Source organism: Sebastes fasciatus, chromosome 15, assembly GCF_043250625.1.
Source record: "Sebastes fasciatus isolate fSebFas1 chromosome 15, fSebFas1.pri, whole genome shotgun sequence".
Lineage (NCBI taxonomy): Eukaryota > Metazoa > Chordata > Actinopteri > Perciformes > Sebastidae > Sebastes > Sebastes fasciatus.
Window position 1 is genome coordinate 19455556 of NC_133809.1, and position 23340 is coordinate 19478895.

Here is a 23340-nt window from a genome sequence, read left to right on the forward strand (position 1 = left end):
AGCAACAGTCTGTTATACATAGCAACGGTCTGCTATAAAGAAATAACAGACCGTAGAACGCTGTGATTGACCAATCAGAATCGAGTATTCAACAAAGCCGTGTAAATTTTTTTAAATAAAATCATTTGTGGCTATTATTATTACACCTTTAATAAAAATAAAATACTAAATCTGAAGTGAAAACTTGTGTTTTCTTGTCAGCTGGTGTTAATGTACCTTCAGGTAGTAGTATCCCACTACACACAGGAAAGATATGATGGTGTGTAGTATCGCCAGACAGCGAAGCGTTGGCGCCATGTAACCTGTGCTCTCCTGCAGGACGAAATACTCAAGTGCACCCTCATCTTCTTCCTCCTCCCCAGTTCTGCCTCGACCATTCCAGGGGTCTTCATCGTCTGAGTAATCACCGGTCACCTGAAAGACAATGAGACGTTTAAAAGGTATTTATCAAAGCATATTCAACCCTTATACTGTATATACATTATGATACCTTAACTTCAAGCTTACTTTGTAGAAGAGCAGAATGAAGTTGATGGCAAAGGCGACGAAAAGCGCCAGGAAACGGAGGTTGTAGAAGTTTCTGGCCAGGTAATTCTGTGAAAATAATAATTCCTGCATCAGTCGTATATACTTTATGCAACAAGATTAATATTCTCCAAGCTAATAGTTCTGATCTTGTTCTTTTAAGACAGCTGTGAGGACAATATCTGACCAGCATCTTGGTCTGGTAGACTTCCAAGCCAGCGAAGAAGCTGGCCATGAAGACCTCTGGTAGTTCTTTCTTCGGGCCGAGCCTCTTCTTCGGGGCTTTCTTCGCCACTGGAGGCTCTGGAGGGCCTTCGTCTTTGCCCTTGTCGGGGTCCTTCTTCTCGCCATCTTCTGAACTGCAACAATAATTTCTCTATTAGTGGCAGACAGATACATGCTGCCTCAAGGTCCACATTCACATCCCATCAGGAGTTCACTTAAATCATGTTAAATATCTGACATTTTTCATACTAAAAGCCCCTTTGTGAAGGATTTGAAAATGTTTGAATATGTGCTGACAGCAAAACCCGACGGTACATCAGAAAATATTTAAAAGGTACTGTTCGTAACTTCTTACACGTATAAATCGTGTCGGTGTCCCATGCGCGCTCGCGTGTGGCTACGCTGTTCCAACACAAACTACACGGAAGCACCAAAACCGCAAAGTTATATCTAGTGTAGCCCGTCTTGCAAAACAGTGTCAACTCTTCCTGCTCCAGCCCCCCAACCGCGGCCAGAAGACACAGGGGAGGATGTAACTTTGGTCCCCAGGACCGGAGTCGATGCTGCTCTGCTCCTCTGCCTGCCTGCTTGCCTTCACTCACACACCGGACTCGTTCTCAATCGCTCCACCTCTCACGTGCATGCGTGCACACTGCAGAAGACGGGAGTCTGAAGCAGGAAAACCTAACACTAGGATCAGCAGTGATTCATGGAGAGACCTTCGTCTGGTCAGCTAACATTACTGCCAAGCAGGTGAACTATAGAGTGATATTGCGGTTTTAGCTGACGTGTGTCGCCTCACTGTTTTGACCTATGCTCGTTCATGTCTATGTAGAGCGAGCACAAGCGCGAGCAACAGGACGCTGACTTCCGTTGAGTTAACGGCCACAGGTGTCGCTGTTAACGAAAAAATTCTGTTTCTTACGTAGAGTCCCTTTAAAGATGGTATAATCACATACAAAATATATCAATTGCAATTCCATTGAAGTTGAAAAATTAACAAATGAAGAACACTCACTCTCCTTTCTCTGAATCCGATTTGTAGTCTCCATTTTTGCTCTTCTTTGCAGCCAACTATAACAAATACATTGTTTTGACCATCAATCACTTAAACAGTTTGTTCTGATATAATAACAAATGTGTTTCAAGTAAAACGTCAATACTAATGTTGTAGTGTCTTCAGTTGAGATATGATTGGGAATGGAAGTACTTTTATTCAATTGGATTTGACATGAGTACTGACCTGCGCCTTCTTCTGCCTGACAGCGCTGGCGATGGACGGAGCGTCCCCCACCACCACCTCAGACACATCCCCCAAACCTGGCTCAGCCCCGTGCTTTCCCTCCTTCTTGGTCTGGATGTTCAGCAGCTCAGCCATCAGGTCCGACTCCGCCGCCTCTCCCTGAGCCATCTGAGCCATCTCCGCCAACGCCGACGCTTCACTCGCCTCCATCTTCTCCATCTCCAACACGTCGCCGTGGATCCCAAACTGGGTGGGGTCTGGCATGTTTCCCAAAATGTCCGTCACCTTCATGTTCTTGGCCCCTTCGACGAGGCCGCCCCCGAACATGGTGGTCCACAAGATGTGGAAGAAACCCCACACTAGGCTGTAAACAAAGTGAAAGAGGCCTGTGATGATCATCCAGAAGAAAGAGAAGAAGCCTCGCACCATCTCCCTGATGCTCATCTTCCTGAACTTTCTGTACTGCCGCCTCATGCTCTTGAACGTGAGCAGCTGGCGGAAGTGACAGAGGCTTTTTTTCATGGAGATGCAGGCGATCGTAAAAGCAGAGGAGGACTCCAACATCACCATCTCCTCCTCTTCCTCTTCCGGGTTTTCCACCACACTCTGGTTGTCGTCCTCATCTTCCTCTGGACGCTCCACTGGGTCCGGCTCTGATATTTGAGAAGCTAGCTGCATCTCGAAGATGGTGTCCTCGCAGAAGTTGACAAACAGCTCCATCTTCTCGCTCTCCCCGCCTTCGTTAACGACGTCGAAGATAAACTGCCGCTTCGACTCTTTCACCTGAGGCTTCTCCCACTGGGTGCGACTCGACTCGCTGATCTCAAAGTAGACTCTCTCGATGCGCTTGGCTCCACCCATGATCTCGATGCGACCCAGAAAGGGCTCGAAGTAGCTGAGGACGCTCTCGGCCAGGTCGAGGAACGTGGAGAGGCGAGCATCGTGAGGCATGTGCTCAGAGAGATTAGTCAGCAACACGGCTACATTAAAGCCAATGTCCTTGGCGGGTTCATGAAATCTCTCCACAAACTGCTCGTAGTTGAACATGTCGTTCTCGTCGGCCTCCGCGCAGGAGAGAAGAAACTCGATCTCGGACTGGGAATACTGTTTCTGGTTCTCCATGGACTTCTGGAAATCTTTCTTTGAGATGACCCCTTTGCTCTCGGGGTCGTACTCCTTGAAGCTTTCCGAGGTAGTCAGGTCCTTTAACTTGAGGAACATGTCGAAAAACTTTAGGATCATCTCCACGTTGCTGGAAGATTCCACCAAGGTGTCCACCATTTGTTTGCCAATAGTACCATTGACGACATTACCTGTGAAGTGATGGAGAAAGAGACCAAAGCAAAGTTGGTCAGTACACACAATAACACTCTCCATGCAGATTAAGCAAAGCTGCTTTGGTAAATATTTGATCACACTCCAAGCAAACAAATCTGTTTGATGAAAGTCACAAAAGAGACAATATCCTTGCAAACTAGTGAGACTGGCGCAGCTCATGTGGTGCGTCATCAAAAAGTAAACCTTCGAGAAGGGAGAGCATCATGACGATCATGTCCTTCTGCAGGTCCAGCAGCTCCTTCAATAATTCAATCTGGCTGGAGTCCTGTGAGGAAAAGACAAAAAAGGGAGACCTCGTGACTCACACTATATCACACAGACTACTGACGGCCTCCCTGTAAGACTACAGCCATCCTGTCTAATATCCCTGAGAGATCAAGGCTGCCTCCGAGTGTGGGGACCCACAATGGCCCTGCCGAGGCCCAGGAGGGACTTCTAGGTAACATCCATCCATCAGCACCAGGGTTAATGTTATTTTACCGTTTAAGAGCAGATGGCTAGGTCATTCTGACTCATTTAGGGTCTCTATGGAGCCTGTATTCAGCATGCCATAAATCTGAGACGTACTTTGATGCGCTAAATTCAAACCCCTCCACCTGTGCTCTCTCATACAGGCTTCTACTGTCCTTTTCTGATGACCATGAGATAAGGTTAGGAGGCTGGATTTGATCTGGCTTATTGGGCATGGAAGAGATATAGATGATGGAGTCATACATCATATAGCTGAGTGGAACGACATATGGAATTGTACTGCAGTAGCCGGAGGTTATCCTCGAGCCTGGAGAGACCTCTAGTGGCTGCAGATATTCTAAAGGAGCCTCTGGCTGACAAAGACGCATACAATAGGTGGATGAATTTGAACAAGTAAAAGTAGTAATACTACCATTCAAAAGTACTCCATTATTACAAGTTAGGTTTTGACAGGAAAATGTATTATTAGGTAAAACTAATCGTCATGCAGAGTTCATTAATATATATGTTATTAGATTATTATCACTGATGTATTAATGTATAAGCAGGAATTTAATCTTAGGAACGTCTGGGAGTCGAATGATTAAGACGCGTACCCTGCTGTAAAAGCACTTGAACAGTATATGGCTTTAACACTTGGCTACAAGACGTCCCCAAGATTAAATTTCTGCTCATACATTAATGCAAACCCTGATTCGATTCCAGCAGGCTTCCTATGTCGCATGTCACACCTCCCTCTCTCCCCTGTAATTCCTTTTCATACCTATACAGTAAAGCTGTCACATAAAGAGAAAATCGCCAAAAGATATAGTTATAACACTGCATCATATTTTATCAAATGATCATGTGTTATATATGTAAAATCTTAATCTGTAACTATACCAGTAGCTGTCAAATACATGAAGTGGATTAAAATGGACAGTAATTCTCTCTGTAATGTAGAAGTATGAGGTAGCAAAAAATAGAAATACATACCGCTTGCCTGGGGCAAGTAAAATGCCACATTGGGCTAGTATATCTAGCAATTCACTCGCCCGATAAAAAAGAATTAAACACATTGGTTTTTTTTGCGGAGCTGATGATGAAGTAGCTACGGAGTGAGACAACTTTCCTTCTCATCTCTGTTGAGAGTTGCACATGCACAGTACTGATCTGGCACTCGCGAGAAATCGGCGGCGGGTAAAGACAAAGTTTATGAGCTGAAGTGCAAGCGAGCATTTCAAATATCCTTGAAACCTAGTGGCGTTAGAGAGGAGTTTGGGAGAAGTTTGAGAGCAAGGCGGATAAAACGTGACAACTAACTTTGTTGTTATCTGCTAAGCATAAGGGCAAGTAAAACTGACTTTGTGCAAGTAGATATCTGACCCAGGCGCCCGATCGAGCAAGTTATAACGTTGAACCCTGAAATACTTAAAAGACAAGTGTGTAACAATAAGGCGGATCTATTAGCAGAAATGGAGTATATTATTAATAAGTATGTTTTTTTTTGTGTATAAATCACCTGATAATAAGAGCCGTTGTGTTTTCGTTACCTTAGAATGAGTCGTTTATATCTACATAGGGAGCAGGTCCCTTCTCCATGTTTCAACAGTAGCCCAGAACGGACAAACCAAACTCTGTTAACTTTTCCTGCTTGGGCCGGAGTCGATAACGTTACTCGCTCCCATCGCCGCCGCCGCTCTCTCTCTCTCTTGCTTCACCACTCACTTCTCACGCACACAAACACTCTACACACTCTACGCACTGGCTCTGCTCCAGATGGCTCGAGAGAGGGCCATTTGCGTTTTGTGCGTCAGCCTCTATAGCTCTCCAACAAGCTTGGCACACGGGATAGGCTTCAGTTGGTTGCAATCTCCTCACCTCAGCGCTAAATCCCGCCAGATGCTACACGCTGGACCTTTGAGAACCTCAAAACTGTAATTCAGTGCAGTACAAAATCATAGCAGTACCACCACTTTATTGCAGACAAAAAGTACAAACCTGGGATAACTTCATCTGCATGTTGGCAAAAACATGAAGGAAGCCCACCACTGCGTCCCACAGCCTGCTGTGAGCTAGACTCTGCTGGTTCCCAATACATGGACCCTGCAGCACACAGCATAGAGTACAGCAGGTACAGAGAGAGGAGAGATAACCACAGAGCAGCATCAATATCAGTCTTTTAAGCTCTGGATGTTAATTAGTGCGTGTTGTGGTGCAGCGTGTTTGTGATACAGTACCTGTATATACTCAGTTAAAGAGTTGAAGACCTGCTTGGCCACTGCCAGTGCTTTGGAGAAGTTCCTCTGACCTGCCTCATCTATAATATCCTTACCAGAGTAGTACCAGTAGAAATCACTGATGGATTCCTAAAAGAAGAAGGATTTAGCACATTAAAGAACATGAATGAATATATGATTTGTTTTTCTAGATCTGTCTGTAATAACATCATACCTGGAGTCTTAGTAGGTAGTCTACAGTACTAATGATGATGTTAACTGTCGTTGTGTTTCCTGTCTGAGTCCTCAGGAAGTTCTGAAAATCTAAAACGAAGATGAAACAATAATTGTAATTGAGTACATTCACCCAGCCTCTACAAGTGTGTTGTTTAGAGCCATGCAGCTCTTATTTAATTTTGGTTTATGGAAAACGTACCATTGTTGTGTCCCTCACAGAGAAGCTGCAGAAACCTAAAGAGATCCTTAGTGAACTCATCGTTCTGCAGCACCTTGGAATCTGAGGACAGGAAATGAGATTAACTGCCCCCTTCGGTGATAAGAAGGTCAAAGACCCATCATTTTAATGTCAGAACAGGCATAAGGGCTTGCATAGCTTTCACTGCCTCATAAAGCTGCTCTATAACTGTCAAACGCCATCAAATTATGTGCACTATATTTGAGGTTCAAACGAGGTATAGTGCATCATTTCACACATTAAAACAAGGTTTATCACAGGAATAAAACTGAGCTTTGTTGTTAAAATACCAGCAAAGCTTTGTTGTTTTCTTACAAACAAAGCTTCGGGAGATTTATTTCTTATCACACGCTGGTTAGTATCATCAAAATGAATACAAAAATTAAAAGTTCCCACACAGATGACAAGCACTGACTTCTTACAAAAAGAAGAAGCGGAGAGATTTGAGTCAGTTTGGGGCACCTGACCATGGACTGAACAATCTATCCGGATGTCATAGAAGCATGCATGCGTTCCCTTCAGTCCAAGGTACAAAGAAAGTGGTTGTATTGCATTCAGGATAAGGTAGGAGGAGGAGGAGGAGGAGGTAGAGAAGGATTGGAGGAGGATGAGGAGAGGGAGGAAAGGTGTTGAACGGAGAGCAATCAAGATGTCAGCATTGCATAGAATGAGTAGAATCTAAACCATGTATTTACCCCGCTCACTCACGTTGACTGCGACCGATGAGATAAAAAACATGATCAGAAGAAAACAAAGAAACAAAACAAAAGCAGACATAAGCAAAGGAGAAGACATTGATATTCAATCAGAAGAAGTAGGAACAGGAGAGAGTGATAGCGCTATAGATATATCTTTACATACTCACATTGATTGCCGACATTGACATGCGGTTACAATTAAACAAAGTCTTAAAGTACAGTCTGCTCGCTAGGCAGGTGTTTAGACTGCAGGTGTTTAGACTACAGGTTAGACAGTTACCATCACTTATGCCTGGGCTCATGAGGTGAAAAATGAGCTGGAATATGCATGAGAAAAACATATTTTTTATACTGTATGCAACCCATCAGATCGAATGTGGATTTTCATGTGGATGTACTTGTGACTGTGAGTGCTTTTAAGTGGCAGACGAGGCCCAGACAGGACTTAGACATACAGTAGCACAGGTTTACCTGCATGATGATGACACGTAACATGACACACATGAAACACACTTGACATGGAGATGGGCTCGCACAAACGGCAAACTAAAGAGCAGATGTTTCGTCAAGCTAATGCTCCGTTCAGCCAATTACAAGCCTGACTAAAAGGGCAGTAACGCCATGAGCCAGAATGAGACACATCATGCCACAATACGACTTCTACATGTGTCCTCAGCGTTATACTGTATATATATATCTCTTATAGCTTGAGCTTGGGCCACATCTGTAAAACTGAGTGGCTGAAAACTTTTAGTGTTGCTGAAGGAAAAAGGTCCGTCTGCTGCACAAATAATGCTGCAATTTCCATAACCTCTGTTTTGTTGTCAGTTTACAAAGATCCTCTCAGATCTGCAGCAGATCAGCAGTTAGCAGCAACGCAGTGTAGCACATAAAATGCTGAACTTTTAGTATTGAGGTTCTGTCTATGCTGCGCTTTTTCGTGCAATCATACGAAGCATAAGATCAAACTTTGGCGGAGATATTGACTTGTAAGTTTCTTATAGAGTACGAACTTAAAGGGGAACAACGGACATTTTTAAAACATTGATATTATTCTGGAGGCTATATAACATGATGGAAAAAACACTGCAACTTGCTCATGTACGCGCATATTGAGAGAGGGCGCGCCGGGAAACCACAAGGTGGCAGCGTCATCACGGTAAACACTAACTTCCTGTCAGTGGCGATTTGAATGGAGTATAGAATTTCAAGACATATAGATTACAAGACATTTGTTGACCAAGTAGAGCGTGGATGGGAATAGTCCGAGATGCCTTACTGGTGAGCTGTTCCTCACTGTGGAAACTACAAGCTGTCATGGATCTCTCCGTTCCAGTGATCAGCACTTGCATAAACTATAACTACTGGAAAACGAAAGAAGTCAGAAAGGTATGACACAGTTTCCCTGTCTTATGTTCTTCTTCATGTTGTTGAAATTCTATACTCCAACTCATATCGCCACTGACAGGCAGTTACTGTTTACCATGATGACGCTGCCACCTTGTGGTTTCCCGGCACGCACCTGGCAATATGAGTGTTCATGAGCAAGCTGCTTTGTTTTTTCTCCATCATGTTATATAGCCTCCAGAATAATATCAATGTTTTAAAAAAGGCCGTTGTTCTCCTTTAATGTCATAAATATATTGTGCATCTTTACATCACCGTGATTAAAAGTCTCCTGGTAGAAGACAAATCAATAACTATTATTGTTGGTAAATCAACAACTAGGACGGTCTCAAGAGAAGTTTACCACGTTTAGTATCCTCACTTACTTGATCCTTCTTCAGTAACCATCCCCAGACCTTCAGCTTTATTTTGTCTTTCAAATGCATTTAAGTCCAGAACACTGCAGGAGAGAAAAGACAAAGCCTGAATTAGCATACATTTCATTTCTATATTCTGAAGTGCAATACTCCAGCACTGGAGTATTGCACTTCCATTAATGATTCATAGGAGACAGTACAAAATCAGGTCAGGTCAGGACAGGTCAAAAAACGGTTGGGAAAATGTTTACTTTTAGTCCCAAATGTAGGTCAAGCTCCAAAAACACTGCATGCTACACTTCCCATAATTCAACCAACAGCATCTTTTTATTAATGATCAGTACAGCATAGTATCACGATATTATGTGTGGCAACATTGTATCGATACACAGACGTCAAGTATCAATTATTTATTATATAAAACTATTAACCTCTTACAATCTGGTCGCTATTCTGTCTTTCAGAGCTTGTAGCTGGCTCAGTCTTAAAGCTAGAGTGAAGCTGCTGGTATCATAGGAAACTAGAATACCTAAGGAATTGATCAGTATCATGTTTTTCTAGCATGTCGGGAAGACCGCTAAATAACGCTCCAAAGTTACGCTAAATTTTGGCCAGGAAAAACTGTCATAGCCATCTTCAAAGGAGTTCCTCGACCTCCGACCTCAAGATATGTGAATGAAAACTCTGAGATAAACAGAGTAAAAACTGTATCTTATTAGATAAAACACGTTGACAAACTGCATAATTCACAGATGAAAAAAAGGTAATAAATCGCAATATATCTTATTGCAATACTCAGCATATTGCAAAATGTTTAAAATCCCAATAAGATCGTATTGTGACTCATGTATCGTGATAATATTGTATCATGGAGCCTCTGGTGATTCCCACCCCTAGTAAACACCCATGTCTTTCAATGTCTTTATGTTATACATTATTAGTCTCCAAGCTCAAGCTCAGATAACCCCGATGACATCATCAGAGTTATTTTCTCAGACTTGACAAAGCTCCACTGGAGCCACAGAAAGATATATCACAACTGTTTTCACGGGGTTAGGTAGTAACTTCCTGTGAATACAAACTGTGAAAACCTGTGAAATAAAACAAAAACGTAAATCAGGTGGTTAGTGTGCGATAATTAATCATGGCTTCATTACCTGCAAGACATCATGAGTCCAGATAAACTTTTGAAAAAGCCAACATCTCTTTTTTCCTTCAGGTAGTCCAGCATTTTCTGCATCAAGATAAAAAACACAATAAACAGTAGCTGAATGCTCCTAACAATAAAAAATGTGCGTGCCGACTGTTGCGTACCTGCTGCACCAGTATGTTTCCCCCGTTGAGGACGGAGATGCCTAGTTTGAGGGTGAAAGTCACCATAGCACCAAGTCGACCTGATGACCACAAACCATACGTCATACAGCGGCGATACCAAGGTTGGCATTTATAAGTAGGCAGAATGATGAATGTGTCTCTTCCTACCTTTGCTGGCACTGATCATCTGAAGCACCATCTCTGCAGCTCCTCGATCATGTAGTCTGGCCTGCTGGTAAAGCATCTTTTGCTTCTCCATTTCCTTTTCCTGTAGTGAAATGATAACACAGTTGGCACCACTTCTGAATATGATTAAAAAAACAAAGTGAAGTGCAGAACGGTACTCCTGAGAAATCAATAGCACCTCAAATGTTTTCTCTTTTCCTTCCTCGTCTTCTTCTTCTTCACCTTCATCGCAACTCTGAAAGAGAAAGCAAAACGTCAAACCTGCAAAATGTTGCTGAACAGCATCATACATTGCAGTAAAAGCAATTTAGAGAATGCAATACCTTTGCCATCATATCTGCATATGCAATATACAAAGGATCCTCTTCCAAAGAACTATCAAAAAAAGGAAGATACATATCTGGTGGTTAAACCTGGTGTAGCACACGATCACATCACATCTCATCTTAACAATAATAAGCAAGTTTCACCGCTTATATTTATAGCTGATGCAATGTAAGTACAACAAACAGCAAGACTACAGAGAAATACTAAAAAACTGCTTGTGTTTCTGTCCCAGTATAAAATATATGGCGATGATTTAGCTTAATGCAGCTCTTTATTAGCTCTGAGGCAGGCCAAAACTATTATGTAGTACAGATGGAGCACAGCGTGTTGGTGCCAGGTGGCCAGGTGTGTGTGACGGTGAGTGTGTATTCACCTGCACTCAGTCAGAGCGTTGTGGCTGAAATGCAGAATGAGCTGGTGAAGAGGGTCTGGCTGCTTTCTGACCTCCTCCTCTTCCTCTTCCTCCACTTTGGGCTGCGTTTTCTGGACAAACACCATGCGAGTAAATACTGGAGCCGAGCCACGTAGTCTCAATATCAACTATATGAGCCCCTACATACTTTGTATGAAGAGTAGTTACAGTAACATTGAAGTGTTACTTAACTAAACACCACTTACCTTAAGAGAATCAGGGTGTGTCAGAAAAAAAGACGGTGATGCGATACACTGATAGCATGCAGACAATAAACCACAAGCAAAGACACAATGACAGGCACATACACACACACAGTGGATGAGGTTCAGCAGTGTTAAAAGGTGGCGAATGGAGTTAAGCATGACTCTCCATGAGCCCAGTTTACACTTTATCATAGACTTCCTACCATTTTACACCAGAGCAGAGACCGATCATGATAGCAGACACATTGGAACTAATATTTTTCAGTAGGGGTTGCTCTAACTATGTGTGTGTGCTTGGTTGGCTGGATCATAAAGCTCTTCATCTGTCACACCCTGAACTTGTTATGTGGTGCCCTGTGGCCTTCATTTCAAATAATGTGGAGAAAGATTAGATTTTCAAAAGTCGGATAAAGTCAGATTTTTATCTTCATTTCATTATTGAAAGAGAAAAACACACCGATTGGTACAGTGAGGGTATGTCAAGTTCCAGCTTGCCTTCATGATCGCCTCTTATTCCAGATCATAAAAACTGCATTTATTACTGTATTTCATAAACCTCTTTAAGCAGTTTTAATCAATCAATCTCTGCATATTATGCTGTAGGTCATCATGGGGCCACAAAGTGCAGAAATATGTTTGAAGCACTTTTGTTTGAAGTTGTAAAGAAAGCAGCTATGTGCTGTTTTTCTTCTGCTTTCTCTACAAAGTCAATGCATAACTGATGTTTTACGCCTCGTTTCCACACACTTTTATTTTGCGTCTGTAAATCTGTATAGTATACGGATTACTGCCCCCTAGTGTTCAACGCAAGGAAATGCATCTCTTTACGGATGGATAGAAATGTCAACGCAGATTTGGTAGAGAAATTGTCTGTTTTTTACCGTCGAGCCAAGATACATTTTTTGTGATAAGTTCAACGGCATATTTAGCTAACATTGGTGTTAAGAAATATGCTGTTGAACTTTTCACTTGGAGCTGTATTACATTCACCTATCAGTTATTAATTCGCTAATTTCACAGGAAGTTAGAATTTTGGCACACAGTGCATACGGTTTGTCCGTAATCTGCTACAAAAGTTTAACATTTTCAAAGTACGAGAGGCAAATTACGGACCGGGAAAAAAAAAAAAAACGGAAGGAGGAGTTTCAGAAACACATCGGAGATCACGGAGGTTCCTATAGGAATGAATGAACTTCCAGTTGACTCGCATACGTACACAGAGCTATGCAGAAACGAGGAATTATGATCGTTCAAATTTAAGAAAGACACCACAACTTTCAGAAATTTCATTGGTAAGTCGAAGCATCGAGGCAGAGATGCCCTCTTACCGATGTTGGATGGAACACGGTGGTCAAAAATACATCAGCTGGCTCTGACATCAGCGGTGATGTCATGCTTGCCAAAAATGGGGGGTCTGTTTGAAAAACATCGTATGGATGACAGAGTGCGACCCAGTGGTACGTGGTGGACTTGGGGCACTTTTTAATGATGACACAAGTAAAGAAAAGTGGTGCTGTAGGGGGCGACGCTCAGCTCCCCACAGGTACCAACAAGATGGCACACAAGTACTTACTGCAAGATCCTGCACTAGCTTCTCCTCAAAAGAGTACTCCTCTGTTTCTATCCATATTCTCTGATAGGCCAGGAGGAAGAGGTTAATAGAGCGATGCCTAAGGAAGGGTGAGAGGAGATTAGCCTGGGTTAGATAGGAGCAGAGCAGAGAGGAGGGGAGAAGACCCTTTAGGAGAGGTTAATAGCGGTTAGTTTAGGGTACTGGTACATCCAACTGGTCACCTTAGAGGAAGCTGTTATGTTGCTTATGCAGGGATGCAAACTCATGTATGGTGAAAAAAGAGAGAGCTACCCGAAGTCGAAAAAAAAGCGACATCGTAATATCATATACTCACGTTACGAAGGCCTGTGCTATATGCTTAAATAAAATGGAAATTCTACAAGTATATGGAGTAGCCAGCCAGAGGAAAAAAGTAGCCAGCCCAAATTTGGTCACTCTGGCACATTTTAATGCTACTACTCCATCATATATACTGATCTTACTGCGTTTTTACCAACAGTCTGTAAATAGCTATTTACATCTTAAACCACTGACTGATCAGAACTTTTGTAATTAAGAATCATTCGATCTTATATATTATTTATTTATTGACACCTTCACTGTGAGGTTTATCAAGACATGCCACAATGATGGTTAATGTATTGTTTTACTAGAAACGAAAATAAACGTAAATAAACAAGGTTACCTTAAGGGGGAACATGTTTTTAATCCCATGTCTTATCTATCCTATTAGTGATGCACGGGCGACTCACAACCCGTGGGGGTCCCACAGTTTCGGGTGAGCTTACTAGAAAATATCAGGGATTCGGGCGGGCTGGTCAAAAAGTGACAAAGCAACGTTTCGAGTAAGTTATTAATAAATTACAAAAACATTGTGTGTGCAATAGTCCACCTTCTTTTCGATTCTCTCTCGAACACACACAAGCCATGGTGGCAGCACATCATTTTAACACATTACGTGCCGGCACCACGCATTCACATATTTCTGTGAGATCATGTTACACACACACATATATATATTTTTTGTAAAACTCTTCCGATATGAACGATTCACACAAGTCACCCGAACTGATGTGAAAAAAGCATCAGTGACAGAAAAGCGAGTGGTTTGCATCCCTGCTTATGAATACAGAAATGTGACATACATGCTCTCTGCCAGACTGTCGATCAAGTCACAATTCTTTTTTTACCCCAAAAGAGCAGTGGGCAAAAATTGCAATTCCAGGCCAGATTGATGAGATGATCTGAACTTTGATAATATTAAGTACTCATGTATCTGCACATCAGTTAAAGGAATAGGTTGACATTTAAGGGTTGGCTTTAGGTTTATATTTAGCGTGGTATCAATCTTTCAATCTAATTCTTGGCAAGAAAGCAATTACAAATATCTCAAAAGAATGTCAAACTGTTCCTTGCTTTACTGTACGAATATGGACCAGTGGAAAAACCAGTGGGAATATCTGAAAGGGAGTTACATTTGTAACACAAACCGTGCCTGGAAAAAAAGCGAGGGGAAGTTAAGAAAGGTATGCAAAGTCGTACAGTAGCAACACTGGATCAGCACTACGTTACCGTCAGCATGGAGAGCAGACTGTCAGAGTCTGAGTTCTCATGCATTATCTCCAGCCAAATACGTCGGTAGGCTTTCAGGAAGTAATTATTATTTTTGTGCCTGAGGGGATGAGGTACAATAGAGTGTGACATTGAGGAGAGAACAAAGGCTGAATAGAGACACAAAAAAGAGAAAATATGACATCTGAATGCGTGGAACTCCGGGAGAGTCGACTTTATCCACAACACACAAATCTATTAGCCAAAACAACAACAATCAATTGTGCCTGCGTTGTAAATACTGTCTAATAATCATTAGCCATGCTGTGTCGTATTTCACTGTCAACAACTCTGAATAAATGAGTCATGCTGTCAGGCGGGCGGGCGGCATCGTCTCAGCACATATTGAAGATGGCCACCCCCAGGTTGGGCCTCATAATTGTTTTCCTCCCTACAGTAGCTCTCTGTCTGACTTCCTGTGATTGAGTTACAGAGCAGCAGGGCATGAAATTGCTAGTGTCCCTTTTTTTTTCTACTCCTTGATAACAGCTGCGGGCCAGACATTTGTCCTACAACGGAGGGAGGGAGACTGTGCATTAATGCAGGGTCAAGAAAAAGAGAAAAATGAGGGTTGTGAGTCAGGCTGAAGAAGAAGAAGAAGAAAGTGTGGTCGTATTTGGTGAGCAAACATAGAGGTGGATGTTACAACACTTGCTACACTATTTCCCATCTACTACTAGTAGCAAAAGAAGCTCTCTGCTACTTTCGTATGTGGAGTTTAGTGTATGTTGGATTCAAGGTTGTTTAATGTTTTTTTAGGCTATAAATAGTTCAACAAGGATGTAGAACAGTGGTTCCCAACCTGGGGGGTCCCGACCCCCACTAGGGGTCGCCAAAGCTTCACGGGGGGTCACGAGGCTTTCTTGATTTTAAGGGGTGTGAGACAACTTTTAAAAAAATATATAGAGTATATCTCAGCATTTCATTTATTTTTGTGAAGAAAAATAAATTAAATTGTTATTTTTAAAGATCATTATTTAAGATATAAACAGGGCACGGTGAAGACCTGATTCCCAGAGCCTTCCCTCTCTGCTAAACAGCCTCGTCCTGCATTAGAAAAGTACGCAGTTAAAACAACCAAAGAGCTAATAGAACGATGGCCAAGCGTCAGGGAGAAGAAAACACAGAATTTGTCAAAAAAAGAAAGCTTATTAAGTATGAATGATTAATAAATAATAAATAATATAATACATAATACAGAGAGTTGTGTTAAAAGTCCCCAAAAATAACAGGAAAGCTCATCTGTGATGCAATATGCCCAGGAAATATTCTGCTCAAAATTCATCAAAATCGCTTTTTTTACACAAACTTCCTGCGTCATCGTTTAGGTTAATTGTACAGTTTATCAGTTATTCTGTACTGTTTTTGTTATGCATTGAATATAATATGAAATATCCATAAAATATGTCACTTAGTCAGGGGTCATCCTGAAGGAAAAGAGTTGGGAACCACTGAAGTAGAGGCTGTAGGTGTAATGTATGCAGTCGTACCTCGGCAGGTTATAAAGTGGAGCCATGCGGAAGCAGGCGACGACCGCTCGCTTCCTCTGCTTGGACAGCAACTTCTGCCACACACATTTCTTGGATCTCAATGGCTGCTCCACCTAACGGGAGTAGAAGAAGTCAGTGTTAAGATTACATGATTAATCAATACTAGGATGGCATTCTCTATCTAAACTGGCATTTTCATTGGGTTTTTCCTCAGCACTAGTATTTCTTTGGTAACTCATCATGAACCTGACTGTGCCTAAGTAAAGTAAAGTGCAGCAGTGTGTGCAACTTTTCTGTCAAGGATTACTGCAATTTGTGGTTCGCCACCCACATCAAACCAAGTAAGAAGCACAGGGTGCAACACACAGTTGATTCTATGCTATTTTTGTGGCTGTACCGACCAAAGTGTACAAAAATGGAGGAAAATATAATGTTCAATATTTTTTTGATCTCACAATATACTGTACACACACGGCTGTGAACGACCGCAGCTTTCATTATGTACTAGGATGAATGGACAGGTGAGTGTGGAGGTGACCATGTCCTACGCAGATGTCCAGGACAGACTTGTGGATGCTACAGTTCTCCAAGGACCCTGAAATATAAATCATCAATCTTTGGCAGCATATTTGAAGCTGTATGATTGATCCTGTACCTTCACCACATTTACTGAAACAAGCACCCAGAGTGTCATTTGCATCTCATAATATGTTTGTGTTATGTATAGCGGTTTGAGCCCGACCTGCTCCAGGTTGAAGACAGCAGCAGAGATCCTCTGGATACGGTCCACAACCCTGTCGGGGTCTGGAGGCCCCTCGCTCCTCATCGCTATGTCCTTGTACAGGTTCAGCTGCCACCTCACTGCAGGGTCCTCTGACTGAGAGTGAGTTACAAAGAAGGATGTGAAACACAATATACATATACAGTCTTTGGAAGCTAACAAAACACTTACAGACATGATACTGATTTCGACATGCTCACCTTTTCTCGAAGGTGCAGATTCTGCCGAATATGATCTTTGACCTCTTCGTCTGTGTCTCTCTGTTAAACAATAGCAGGAAAAGGGACGCAAATATAAAGCTTTCATTTTAAATATAGTTGTTTCTTGAAGTGTTCTTGTTTGAATGTGAGGATGGATCTTCACTTAAGGATGTGATCTCATAAGAGCCATGTGAAATGCGTGGCCAGTGCATGGTTACATAACAGTTGTCTCACCAGGAGGTAGCGAGTCTTGGCTAGAGAGATGAGCTCCTGGTCTCCTGGGGTACACATGTTGAGGCCTATTGGCAGCATCTTCTTCAGAGCGGCCACAATCAGCGAGGTCTGGATAGAGTAGAGCTCACCACGCCTTTTCTTGTGTTTCCTCTCCTGGTCTTGTCCTCCAGACTGAAAAAAATCGTGATATTAACCTCAGACAAGTGAATAAAAAACATTATGGCGGCTTAATAAACTGGTCTTTTTTAGGTAATACACACTATTTTCCCATTTTCTGTGATTAATGTTGCACTAAAGCACCTGTTTCAACATTTAACCTGATAACTTAACAGTATTTTATCGGAGCTTATTTCACAGTGGGAGAACTCACTGTATCTGAACAAAAGGCAACTGAGGTGTTTGTTTTTCAGGCCGGGCAAAATCTGTGACCAGACTTAATCTGTGCCACTGAAGCATTAAGAGGTTTCACACCTCAGCTGAAAAGCAGACTGATGCTGTTAGAACAGCAAGATGTTACCAGTGAGGGAAAAATGCACTTTTGAGCCAGCTGCTTCAATTTGGCTCGATGAAAACACTAATTTCCATATTAATAAATATATATATATATATATACACTGACACACACACAACCTTAACACACATCGACTACAACATAATATAAACAGCATGAGGTAACTACTAGCCAAACACACTAAGGTACCACAATCCATCAACTACAAACACACTAGTGGGATGTGATCAGATGATTTGCTACAGAAGAGCTGGGCTTCATCACTCCTGATGAGACGTGTTCCACCCATAAAGCAATGAGGAATGAGCAAAGTAACCATGTAACACACGCTGATGAATGGTGGTCGTAAATAATCACGTGATGTAATATATATAACTACACTATAGACTATATAGCACAGCGGCACAAGCTATTGGCTTTTCTGCTTAGCGACCGGAGCATATAAGCCAATAAGCTGGCAGGTAAACGGCACATGCACTGCGTCACTCTACCTTCTCCTTAAAGGACTGTTTGAGATATAGAGAGAGAGACAGGGGGAGAAAGGCAGATGAGAGGGCAATTAATGGAGGCGCACAGTCCTCACATGGACGTGCACTGCAATGAAAACCATTTGTTTGCCTTTAAACGGCTAAACCAGGCAGACAAGAAATGAAATGTTCCAACCCCTGTAGTGCTGACAAGGGCTGAAGGTATGAATGTTAGTTTCTGTCATCTACTGTAACAAGCATGCATGCAGAAATGCATACACGCACACACATACACACAGTAATAAGTCAAAGTCCATTTTATTATAGTCATGTTATTATCAGTGGGCAATCTCTGGGTCGGAAAAGGGGAATGTGAAAGTGCCTTAATCTTGCATTGTTTCTAATAGCAAGCAGAGGGCAACTCCTCTGGTTGCAGAAAGAAGTCTGATTGTATAGAAGTCTATGAGAAATGACCCTACTTCTCACTTGATTTATTACCTCAGTAAATTTTGTAAACATGAGTTTATGGTCTCAATCGCTAGTTTCAAGTCTTCTTCAATACAGCATGATGTTCATTTAGTAAATTATGGTCCGATTTAGGGTCAAATAGGCCATAAAGCAGGGTATGCTTTAGGGCGTGGCTACCGATGAAAAAAAAGTCGACAGTGTTGAGAGGTAGCGGGCAAATACAAAACCTACCTTAGACATCTTGGTTTTATTATCTCCAGTCAAGAATGAAAGGTTGTTGATTTCATTCTGGACCACAAAGTTCTGCTCTTCTCGTTTGAAATTCTAGAGAAAGACGAATGCCATAGAGAAACATCAGTGTTCATAATTCATAAAGGATGCCTGTTTTCTTTGTAGCTAAACATGCACGGAGATGAGAGAACTTACGTGTGACTTGCACCAGAGGATAAATATCTCAGCGACCATTCTGAAGAGCTCATTGGAGTCAGCGTCTGGTTCTTTCAGCCACCTCGACCTGCAATTAACAGGGAGAGATTAATACACCCTCCGTGTTTTATCTCCAAACACTGACATCTTAAAACAACTCCGTCATCCACTACTCAGTGAGCTAACCTGTTGTTGTCCACATAGCGGATAAGCATGGGGTAGAAGGCGTACAGGTCCCTGCAGAGTACGGCAAACTCGTCCAGGATGAGCAGCTCAGCCTCCTGCGTGTCTCCCTTACTGTCTGCCTTCAACAGCTCTTCCTCAGACACCACCTTCACCGTCTTCTTCTTCAGCTTCTCCAGTGTAGGCAGGAAGTGGCTCTTCAGTAGGTCTGCGCGGGCCTTGCTGATGATGGGTTGCACGTAAACTGAACAGCGGAAAAAAGAGAGAAAATGGCACTTTATTATAGTTGTTCAGTTTTATTTTAAATGTTTAGGTGTATCAGAAAGCAACCCGTGCCTACCTGCAATCCTCTTCATCCAGGAGGCCTCGTCGATGCCCAGGTTGTTGTTGAGGATCTTGAGGATGTTGCCGAGAATGAGGCTGAGGTTTTCTGAGGTGACGGTGGTGCAGCAGACGCTGCCCCCGCTGGCTGGCTGGTTCTCAGGCCCCCTCTCCCACCAGTAGGACAGGTAGTTACACAGCATGGGCAGCACCACCTCGATCACGTGAGGCATCTCTGTGTACCGCGCTCCAGACTCGGCCATGTCATTGATGTCCTTCATCAGGCCGTCCAGCCGCGGCATCCCGGGACACATCTCCTCCACTGAGTCTGGTATGCCTAGAACTAAAAACAATTACAGCGATGTTTACATTATCAAATTACTTTTTTCTTATCGTATACGTTATAGAGGGAAGAGATATTTATTGAACATTGAGTGTGCTGTACAAAATGTAGATGTAGGAACAATTATATAATCAGCCTGTTCTCATACTGTAGAACACGGACGACATCTTAAAATGATAAGATGGTTGTAAAAGACAGACATGTTCATTATCCATAATAACAGCCGTTTAATCTGCCACCTCGGTCCACCGCTGGTAATGAACAAGAATAATTACATATGACTCACTGGCTCGTTCTCTGGCACTCTTGGTATTAAAGACGGAGCAGGGGTTGTACGTGTTGAGTAGCGGCTCCAGGAAGGCCACAGGCAGTGCCCCGGCCAGGGTGGCCAGACACTGACCGATAGCTGGTAGTTGTCTGAGGGACACAGAGAGGATGAGAGTTGGTGAACGCTGCTTTGAATATCAGTGAGTTTCTTCACTCAGATTTTAATCACTTGACACAATGTTGATACCTTTCTACATAGATGTTTTTCCCAGTACCCAAAGCATACAGACTGGTCAGGATTCGATAGCAGGAAACTTGGACATCATCCACTGGAAAAAAAAAATAGAAAATCAAAAGTCCCTTGTTATTATGCTAATTAATATTCATAGGGGAGAACGATAGATATGTTCCATGGTGTCAGGATGTAAGAAGCATTTCATCTGTATTACAATAAACTTAATTTTAGCCGGGTTTCCACCTGGGACTTTTTGTCCCAGGAACTACTTTTCAAGGAACTAAAAGGTTCCTTCAGCTGATTGTTGTCTGTGTTTCCACCTCGGCCTAAAGACCCGCAAAGATTAGGCAAATTAGTCCGCTGACGTATGAAAAAGCAACATTACATGGGACAAATGCTGCTGGTGCTCACAGCGGTAAACACCCTCTGCAGCCTACAGTTCAGTGTGCCGGCACGTTTCATTTAAAAAAACACGTTTTTACTTCTGTACGTTGGATGTAATGAATGAAATGCAGTGGAGAAAAATTAAACTATGAGCGTCTGTGTGTTTGATGGTTATTTACTTGTGCTTTATAATGTAACGCCGTGAAACAATGACAAAATAACTTATTTTTTCTCTCATTCACGGCACCACCGCACATCTGTCTCTTCCACCGCTCGCCCTCTCAGCTCGCTTGATCTCTCTCTCGCTCTCTCTTTTTCAAAGTGAGTGGGGAAGCCGACAACAAAGCCTAACTTAACTTTTAGTGTAATCAAACAAAGAGAAATGCTCTCCCTTCGTCCTTAATCGATACTAGAGTACTTATTTTTATGAATGAAACGGTACAGTTGAAGCAGCGGCGCTGTGTATGTTTGACCAATCAGGGACGGTAATCCCCTGCAACCCCCACCCCGATAGTCCCTGTACTTTCAGAAAGTACTACTCCCCTGCCAGGGCCTTTTTTGGGGCTTTCTTAAAAAAGGCCCCAGATCTTAATTCAGGCCCTGGTCCCTGCGGTTGAAACGCAAAGAGTTCCTCAAAAATGTCCCATTCCTGGGGGGAATATCCTGCGGTGGAAACGGGGCTATTGACACACGACTCCTGTTTTTTTAGCAGCCTCTCGCACAATGTGTTTGATCATTCCTCTACTGTTGTTGGGACTCACAAAGCAGGTCGACTCCAAAGTGGTGCTGAGTGATGTGTTCAAACAGAGCGGTTAAAATGGGGAGCAGAGCTACGGTGGTGTAGTTGATATTCTGCGACACCCCTTTCATCTGGGAGCGGGAGTGAGTGAACTTCCCCAGCTTCAGGTTCTCGAACGTCTTCTCCAGGTCCTCTGCGGCGTTCTCAAAGAACGTCCTCAGCCCCACCCTCACCTGCTCCGAGCCCGACTTCATCACCGTCCTGTTGGAGTGAAAGGCAGCGTGATAAATGACTGAAAACAAACGAGGCGATATGCAAGGGCAGGGCTATAATAAACCGCTGGATACCCCTTGGTATGCAAAGGACAATGTTGTTTACCCATATTGGAACACGGTCACATATGCAATTACTTCACTCTCGCAGTCTGTGAAGGTTTTAGTCATGAAATATGAGACGTGAGTATCAACCTGACCGCCCTTACACTGAAACATCAGTGATTGATTTAATGAATTAGGTGAATATTTAAGTCCAAGGTGAGTTTGCCAGTGTTGTGGACACACTATATGCCACTCTGAAAAAGCACAACACATTAATATGATTAGTCCGTCCATTTTCAGCATTTCACATTTCATAACATTTCTAAATGAATTACCCGTTGTTAAGCCTTGATGTGTCTCACTAGGAAGGAGAAATGAAAGACAGAGTCTGTGGGCATCAGCTGCAGCTCTTCAGCACAAACAAGACACAATAATGCATTGCCCATTTAGCCTCATTATGTGTGAGCTGCATTAACAAACAGTGCATTGTTTTCTGAAGAACACTCTAAGCCTCGGGCAACATGTGCCTTATGAAATTTGCTTTGCTTATTTAAATGCCAGAGGACGCTCTTTGTGAATGCCAGCGCCTCCCATAAGACGCCGCAGTAATAACTGTTTAAAAGAAAATGACAAATATGCTCCTCTTGAGGGTCCAAAAGAGGTTAGATTCTACGTTATTGCATTACACTGGAAAAATTTAATTGGTTTCTCAGACAAGTATTGTTTAAGCACAGTCATTATTGAACTTTTGCTAACATTTAAAATATTTAATTTAACATTTTCAACTTTTCATTTCACGGATACAACTCAAAGGTTCACTGTGAGTGTTGCCTGATTTGTATTCACCTGGTGTCCAGGGTGTGTGCCAGGATATGCAGACAGCTGACGATGGTAGTGGAATCGCTCCCTACAAGAAAACACGAAAGACTTCAATATGACGTGAACATACACACTGTCATTCATGTTTAGGGGACTTTCTTGACCTGAACTGAACCTCTATGTCTGTGTATGTACCACAACAAACAGCCTCCGATCAAATGGGTGGGTTGAGGGTTCAGTTAGAGGCGGTAAGGTTAGTGGATCAATATCTAGTTCACCACCTCTAGATAATGAATTCAGTGGTTTGCCCTTTTAGATGCTGTTGTTTAAATGAATGAAACAGAAGGAAAAAGAATGAAAAGGAAGGAGACTGCTCAGAAACCCACTTATTTTCAAGCCATCCATCCTCTGAATGCTCTAGGTCTCTAGTTTGTGGCTGTAAAGTTTCACGAGGGTGTGATTATCCTAGAGGTCACCACAGGTCATTTTATACAGTGAGGTCAATTTTTAAAAAAGGGTCTCAATACAATGAAATGGCTACTATGGGGACTAACGTCATCACACATGAAAACAGTTGGGCTCATTGGGTC

The 23340-nt window shown here is 42.5% G+C and overlaps 1 protein-coding gene across 14 annotated transcripts in view; it reads right to left on the minus strand.

The window, feature by feature from the left end:
• The window catches only part of LOC141783828 (ryanodine receptor 3), a 121381-nt gene that overhangs the window by 8345 nt on the left and 89696 nt on the right, over positions 1-23340 (minus strand). For 3 of the 14 annotated variants that reach the window (XM_074661367.1, XM_074661362.1, XM_074661359.1), the window contains 32 exons: positions 22778-22838; positions 21637-21875; positions 20504-20585; positions 20276-20406; positions 19666-19989; positions 19329-19569; positions 19143-19230; positions 18948-19040; positions 18273-18287; positions 17271-17441; positions 17037-17096; positions 16798-16932; positions 16056-16168; positions 14527-14626; positions 11137-11246; positions 10760-10811; positions 10615-10671; positions 10419-10518; positions 10251-10330; positions 10094-10170; positions 8946-9019; positions 7171-7188; positions 6437-6517; positions 6236-6324; positions 6022-6150; positions 5783-5887; positions 3515-3596; positions 1994-3306; positions 1769-1824; positions 713-884; positions 508-594; positions 217-414 (listed from right to left, as the gene is read on the minus strand). In XM_074661367.1, the coding sequence (XP_074517468.1) occupies positions 217-414; positions 508-594; positions 713-884; positions 1769-1824; positions 1994-3306; positions 3515-3596; positions 5783-5887; positions 6022-6150; positions 6236-6324; positions 6437-6517; positions 7171-7188; positions 8946-9019; positions 10094-10170; positions 10251-10330; positions 10419-10518; positions 10615-10671; positions 10760-10811; positions 11137-11246; positions 14527-14626; positions 16056-16168; positions 16798-16932; positions 17037-17096; positions 17271-17441; positions 18273-18287; positions 18948-19040; positions 19143-19230; positions 19329-19569; positions 19666-19989; positions 20276-20406; positions 20504-20585; positions 21637-21875; positions 22778-22838 (4733 nt within the window). Of the gene's footprint in view, positions 1-216; positions 415-507; positions 595-712; positions 885-1768; positions 1825-1993; positions 3307-3514; positions 3597-5782; positions 5888-6021; positions 6151-6235; positions 6325-6436; positions 6518-7170; positions 7189-8945; positions 9020-10093; positions 10171-10250; positions 10331-10418; positions 10519-10614; positions 10672-10759; positions 10812-11136; positions 11247-12954; positions 13052-14526; positions 14627-16055; positions 16169-16797; positions 16933-17036; positions 17097-17270; positions 17442-18272; positions 18288-18947; positions 19041-19142; positions 19231-19328; positions 19570-19665; positions 19990-20275; positions 20407-20503; positions 20586-21636; positions 21876-22777; positions 22839-23340 lie in introns of all 14 variants that reach the window. The other 11 variants (XM_074661369.1, XM_074661360.1, XM_074661372.1 and 8 more) reach the window with 7 other exon arrangements.